The sequence below is a fragment of the Lycium ferocissimum genome, unplaced genomic scaffold (genome assembly GCF_029784015.1).
Source record: "Lycium ferocissimum isolate CSIRO_LF1 unplaced genomic scaffold, AGI_CSIRO_Lferr_CH_V1 ctg105, whole genome shotgun sequence".
In the NCBI taxonomy this organism is placed as follows: Eukaryota; Viridiplantae; Streptophyta; class Magnoliopsida; order Solanales; family Solanaceae; genus Lycium; species Lycium ferocissimum.
This window is the reverse complement of record NW_026713343.1, coordinates 286,718-293,422: the sequence shown is the minus strand read 5'-3', so window position 1 is coordinate 293,422 and position 6,705 is coordinate 286,718. Positions and strand designations below refer to the sequence as shown.

At 36.4% G+C, this 6,705-nt stretch overlaps 1 protein-coding gene, 1 long non-coding RNA gene and 1 other non-coding gene across 3 annotated transcripts; 2 read left to right on the top strand and 1 right to left on the bottom strand.

Annotated features, from left to right (window-relative positions):
* Positions 1–3,084: 3,084 nt before the first annotated feature.
* On the top strand, positions 3,085–6,687 carry LOC132041513 (rRNA 2'-O-methyltransferase fibrillarin 2). The gene is made up of 6 exons (XM_059432227.1): positions 3,085–3,317; positions 3,974–4,069; positions 4,159–4,236; positions 4,323–4,499; positions 6,143–6,211; positions 6,372–6,687. Exons 1-6 carry the CDS (start codon positions 3,105–3,107, stop codon positions 6,546–6,548), a joined length of 810 nt encoding a protein of 269 aa, XP_059288210.1. The 5' UTR covers positions 3,085–3,104; the 3' UTR covers positions 6,549–6,687.
* LOC132041521 (small nucleolar RNA snoR60) lies at positions 4,848–4,918 on the top strand. The gene has a single exon (XR_009411077.1). It is a non-coding gene; the product is annotated as a small nucleolar RNA snoR60 (small nucleolar RNA).
* On the bottom strand, positions 5,668–6,372 carry LOC132041514 (uncharacterized). The gene is made up of 2 exons (XR_009411075.1): positions 5,864–6,372; positions 5,668–5,826 (listed from the first exon to the last, which is right to left on the bottom strand). It is a non-coding gene; the product is annotated as an uncharacterized LOC132041514 (long non-coding RNA).
* Positions 6,688–6,705: the final 18 nt, after the last annotated feature.

The window sequence follows — 6,705 nt, the reverse complement described above, 5'->3', positions numbered from 1 at the left end:
GAAAAAAGGCTACGAAATGGAATCATTTTAAAAAGGCCAAAAAAAGTCTTTTAAACTTCTTGGGACATTCAATTGTCAATAGTTTGGGTCGGATGACCATTTGTGTCCTTTTTCCATATATTTATACATAGATATGCTATCATTAAAACAACCCATTTTAGGATGTAATAAAAGATTATTATATTGGCCTAAGAGTTATCATTAAAGGAGCCAATTTGATGGACATATACTTTATGAAAAGGCGTCTTTTAAATTGAAAATACCCCAACGTAACCTTTAAAAGGGGTGGTCCCTAAAGTTAGAATACATTTTTTTTTCTCCAATCTCTAAGAACAAAGTATCAAAGAGCGATTCGATACTTAGAAGGATCACTTCTTCAATCAAGTTTTGTCCAATGGAACAAGGTTAAGTCCCTAACCATTCTTCTAGTTTTGTATCCCTGTCTAATGATTTGCATGTGATCTTGTGTGGACTGTATAAGGTTTTCAAGACTTCATCCTTATTAAGATTTCATATCTAAAGTAAAATAGTAAGTAACATGTTATAATCGATTAAATTGCATTGATGGTATAAATTTTATATTGCTAATGTAGGTAAGTTGAGCCCACATATAAATATAAAAAAATTTAGGAAGAAATTGCATGGCTTGCCCTTCAAAACGGGCTGGTCTGCATTTTTTGCCCCTCAAATGAGATGGTCTTTAATTTTTGCCCTCCAAAAGCGAATTTATGCCTAGCAGGGCATAAGTTCTTTAAGGCGTGAGGCATAATTTGTGGAATATTATGGTGCGAAAGTAACAAAAAGAAATTATTTGCCTTGAAGGGGAAAAACTAATGACCATCACAATATAGGGACAAAAGTGAAAATGACCCAAGTTTTATTCATTAACTATCACAAATAAGAAAACTAACAACTAATTGTTTTGAAAAAATTTCAGTACCTATTAAGAAATTATTAAGAGAAATAAGACTTGATGGTCATTAAATTCGTTTAGAACAAAAATGTTCATCATAATATAATTAAGGTCAATAATTTCAGATGATTTTCTCTAAATTATTACTACCTTCAACAATTCAGGATTAGCTAAGCTCTTTAATGGGTTGTCTCGTCCCGTGCCATTAGCTTAGTGGGATGAGCGGACCTAGGGGTTCGTCCCCCTTGTCCTGTCCCACAAACATCCCGGTCCCCCTATCCCGTTAAGAATTCATCCAGTCCTATGCCACTAAAATCGTTCTGTCCCCGTCCCATTTAAATTAGAAAAAACATGTTTGTATGTCTTGAATTGACAATGTTATCAATTTAAGTTTGATGTTTATTTTAAATTTGTGTTTATTTACTAAATTTATGTAGTGTTAAATCACACTATCATCTTCTTATAAAAATTTTAGTGATTTCAATTAATATAATTTTTAAAAAATTTGAAAACCCCACTAAGGGATCCGACCCATCCCATCCCCTCAGTTAGTGGGATGAGACATACCGAGGGTTCGTCTTGCTAATTCCGACCCGCTAAGGTCCCGGTCCCTCTCATCCTATTGGGCAATTCGCAGGAATGCGCTTATTTTGGTGGTCTTTAATTTTTGCCCCTCAAATTGGCGGTTTTAATTTTTGGCCTTTGCCTAATATCATGTGGTTTGGGGTTTGAACTCTGGCTCGGTAAAAAAAAATAAAAAATCGCAAGACAGAGTTTTGTAGCAAAGTTAGGCCTATAACTCTACCTTGCGAAATTCCTTTTTTTATTTTTTTATTTTTTTACTGAGCTATTGTTCGAACCTAGAATCTTCAGGTATTAGGCGAAAGACTAAAATTAAAGACCACCAATTTGAGGGACAAAAATTAAAGACCAGTGCTTTTGAATGGCAATCCGCACAAAAAAATGTATCCCATTAAGGAATCGTCCGTTAGACGGCCTTAGGATTGGCCCACTATGAAAGCATATTAATTTGATTAATTTCCTTACACCGAAAAAAGAGGGGCAATTCTCAGCAATGTCCTTATTTTGGGGTGGTCTTTAATTTTTGCTCATTAAATTGGTAGTCTTTAATTTTTGTCCTTCATTAGAATCCCTTGATTTTGGGTTCAAACTCCTGCTCAGTCAAAAATTAAAAAAAATTCGCAAGGCCGATTTTTTTCAAAACTCTATCTTAAGGGAGAGTTTTTCAAACTCTACGTTTTGGACTAAAATCTGTCTTAAGCATGCAAAATTTTGCCCGACAAAATTCTACTTTGTGAATTCAAACCTCTGCCTTGCGAAATTCCTTCTTTTTTTACTGAGCTTGACTTCAAACTCAGAACCTCGGGGTATTAAGCGAAGGATAAAAATTAAAGACCACCAATTTGAGGGCCAAAAATTAAAGACCACCCTAAAAGAAGGACCAAAAATTAAAATGGAGTTTCCAAGTTTCAGCCCATTATGAAGCTTATTGCCGGCCCAAGCCCAACTCAGCACCCCAAGTAGCATCTGTTTTCACCTCGCAAAACCCTAAACCCTGATTATAGCACTATATAAAGTCTGCTCGACTTACAACGCTACTCAGCATTAGGGTTTTATAACACTTCTCTGCTCAACTTTCTCAGTACAGCTCACAAAGTTGCTTACAGCAGCAGCCATGGTTGCACCAACTAGAGGTATGCATTTCTTGTTCTATGTAATTACTTATCGGATATAAGTTTGCTTACTAGTAATAGTTTCTGTCTGTTCTAATACATGGTTTATGACTTTGTTCACTGGAATTACTTCTACTGCCTGATTGTATGAAATGGGTTCAACCTAAGTAGTAATAGTAGTGTATTTGTTAAACCTATTCTTGAAAACGCTTTTCTTGAGCTGTGTGTTTATCGAGGGGTAAGGTCTGTGTAGCCAGTAAGGGTACATAGTAGCAGATGTTGAACCCCTTGTGTTATATTTTTGAACCCCTTAATAAACAATCCTGTCCCCACTTGTGGAATCACACTGGTATGTTGTAGTAGTTGGTGGTGTTGTTGTTGTTTATGTTCTAATATGTGGTTTTGCAGGTCGTGGATTCAGGGGTGGTAGAGGAGATGGAGGAGGACGTGGCGGTCGAGGTGGTTTCAGCGGTGGCAGAGGGGGATTCGGCAGTGGGATGAAGCGTGGTGGTGGAAGAGGAGGCAGAGGAGACAGAGGTGGAAGAGGCGGAGGAAGAGGACGTGGAGGAATGAAGGGTGGTAGTAGGGTTGTGGTGGAGCCTCATAGACATGGAGGTGTGTTTATTGCTAAGGGTAAGGAGGATGCTCTTTGTACTAAGAATTTGGTACCTGGTGAAGCTGTTTACAATGAGAAGAGAATCTCTGTTCAGGTTATAACCCTTTCCTTTCCTTTAAGTAACTGTTTTTTTTTTGTGTGTACATAGCTTTATATGACTCTTAGTAAATGTTTGCAACTTTCAATCTTTCTGGAATGTGCATAACTTGGTGCTTAGAAATTTGGATGTTGAGTAATTGTTTTTTTTTACTTTGGTGTGATGTACATAACTTTGTGTGACTATTAGTAAATGCTTGGAAGGTTGATTTTTTTTTTTTGGGATGTGCATAGCTTAGTGCTAGAAAATTGATTGTGAAGTGGATTATGACCATAAGTTGTTGAAAAATTACGTGTGATTTGTCTCAATCTATTTAAATGTTAGTAAATCGCCGTTTATGCTATCAAATTGAAGTATGTAGTTCCGGAATGGTGCGTTATGTTCTTATTTGTTCTCAATTTACAAGAACTTGCAAATTAGTATAATGGTTTGATTGTTATTGTAGTTACTTGTCTCCTACTTGGCCAGTCTTGTATGCATAATCTGCATAACCTACCATAGATTTCTGTTATGATTATTAAATCATTTCAGAATTTAATCAGCTTCAATATATCCGTAAAATAAAAACCACCAGTGTATGCCAGAACTTACCAGTTTAATATTTGCATTATGTACAAGATATTGATTTCTGTGTTTGCTTATTATATTCTTAGAATGAAGATGGAACAAAGATTGAATACAGAGTGTGGAATCCTTTCCGTTCTAAGTTAGCAGCTGCAATTCTTGGAGGAGTTGATGATATCTGGATTGTAAGTTTCTCTTGTCAACTAATTAGCTTGAAAAAAGGTCCCTTTATTTCAATAATAACATTCTTCTTTCCATTTGTAATCTGTTCCAGAAACCGGGCGCTCGTGTCCTTTACCTTGGTGCTGCTTCAGGAACAACAGTGTCTCATGTCTCAGACCTTGTTGGTCCTGTAAGGATCTATGGCCTATGAATTGATTCCTATTTTGCGTTGAGGGATGTGCTGGTTTTTTATTACAACTTATTTTTCTTTTGCAGGATGGAGTGGTATATGCTGTTGAATTTTCTCATAGAAGTGGAAGGGACTTGGTGAACATGGCTAAGAAACGTACTAATGTTATTCCCATTATTGAGGATGCTAGACACCCAGCTAAATACAGAATGCTGGTTGGAATGGTCGATGTGATATTTTCTGATGTTGCTCAGCCTGATCAGGTCTGAATTTTTATGGCCATAGATATGGAATAGTATTTTGTTGGTCATTTGCTGTAGATTTATATTTCATTGACTTGACATTGAATTACTGTTGTCTTTTCTTTTAAGAAAAATAATTTTATGGTTTGGTTCATTCTTGCACTTTCGATTTTTTTTTCTGTCCTTTGTTTTCTTCAAGTAGCCTTTGCTTTTGTGGCTGATTTCTTTACCCAAATATATAGTCTAACGTGTTTTAATTTCTTACCCAAACTTTAGATGTTCATTTTTGTGTTCACTAGACTTTAAACTTTTCAAAAGTGCTTCTTTATCTATGAATTTTCTTTTCCTTCAGTTCTATATTGAACTGAAAAGCAGATGATGAGTTACTCGGATTCCCCTTCAAGACTAATGGGTGATGCAAAAACCGAGTTTCTGATGCTTGTCTTATTTATTGGTTTTAAGTTTAGTTATTAACTTCCAACTCTACTTTTCTTTGCTTTCAATTTTGTTTTTCATTCTATGTTTCTTCTTTGAATAAGATGAAACAGTACAATATGTCAATACTTCTTTTGACACAAGGACCTCTTCTGATCTTGTGAACTGTATTGCTTCTAATGAAAATATGGTTTACTTTTCATGTGTTTTGACTTTTTTCTTCTTCAGCCTATTGTCTTTTCCATATCATGAAGAGTAACTTTGTATATCTCGTCTTTATGGCTCTACATAAGCCACATTGCAGAGATTTGGCCTAAAAAGGAGATGTTTGCCTGTGGCCCACCCTATTTGACGCCGGGGTGGGCATAAATACCGAAAACCGAACCGAACTGAATGAATTCGGTTTTTCGGTTTTCGGTGTTTCGGTTCGGTTCCGGTTTTTTTAAATAGCAAATTCGGTGTTCGGTTCGGTGTTCGGTTTCGGATTTCCGGTTTTTCGGTTTTACCGAAAATGTAATATATTATTTTTTTATACCAATATATATATATATATCAATATCATATTTCCGGTTTTCATTTTCATATTCAATGACATATATGAGTCATCTAACTTTATTTTGCTGATCCATTGGACAGTTATTTAGAATTTTCTCAGTTTAATTTCAACATTAACGACCACTTGTTCAATACAGCATAAGTTAAAAAGGTCGTGGACATGTCATTTTCTCTGCTAATTTAAGTTTGGGAAGCTGTCTTTTAGGCGTGATTAATAGCCATTCCTTTTATCATAACTAACCCTTCCTTCAGGATAATATATGTTTACATGTACGTTGAACAAATGGTTGAATCAAAATGAAAAAGTTAGGAATTTGTGGCTGCAGTTGCGGGCAGCTGCTGCTGCTGCTGTTGGCTGCTGCTGCTGCTGCTGCGGCTGCTGCAGCTGTTGATACTTGGTCATGAATCATTTAGTAACGGGTGACTATTGCTTAACCAATGCTAAAAAACCGAATCAGAAAACCGAAACCGAACCGAACCGAACTAATTCGGTGCGGTGTTCGGTTTCCACTTTAAAAAAATCGAAACCGAAACACCGAACCAAACTTTGAAAAAACCGAACCGAGCAATCGAACGCCCACCCCTATATTTGAGTCTCCATTCTTGTCCTGCAGCACAGCAGTATGTGGTGTATAATTCTATTCGAATGTTTAAATAACCTCTTTTGTTCACAGGCAAGAATTTTAGCTCTAAATGCATCTTACTTCTTGAAAGCTGGAGGTCACTTTGTTATATCAATCAAGGTTTGTAGCCCCTGCTCTATCATGTTATGCCAATGTAAAGAGATTGTTGAAAGTTCCACATGTTTCCTTTTATGGGGAATTTGCGTGCACCGGAATTTCTCCTCTGTTGATTGTTATTTCTTCATTATCTTTGCTTACACAGTTCCCTCTATTTTTATAGGCAAACTGTATTGACTCAACAGTGCCAGCGGAGGCTGTATTTGCTCAGGAAGTGAAGAAGCTACAAGCAGAGCAGTTTAAACCAATTGAACAAGTTACTCTTGAACCTTTTGAAAGGGACCACGCCTGTGTGGTTGGTGCCTATCGGGTGCCAAAGAAGCAAAAGGTTGCTGCCTAGAAAATTTAAGCTCATGTTTTTTTGTTAGTTCTGTAGGAGGTTTTGTTCAAACACTCTTAAACTAGTGCAACACTGTTATATTTGATGGTAGTGTGATGTGATTTTGGTTCTCAATGTTATTGTTCGTGTGTTTTGTTTCTTTCTCTTGTTTTTATAT

Excerpts from the sequence above, each read along its gene's own strand:
- LOC132041513 (XM_059432227.1), top strand. The coding sequence starts at position 3,105 with ATGAAGCGTGGTGGTGGAAGAGGAGGCAGAGGAGACAGAGGTGGAAGA. Across the intron at positions 4,070-4,158 it reads GAGTTGATGATATCTGGATT|AAACCGGGCGCTCGTGTCCT; the intron begins GTAAGTTTCTCT and ends AATCTGTTCCAG. Across the intron at positions 4,500-6,142 it reads ATGTTGCTCAGCCTGATCAG|GCAAGAATTTTAGCTCTAAA; the intron begins GTCTGAATTTTT and ends TTTTGTTCACAG.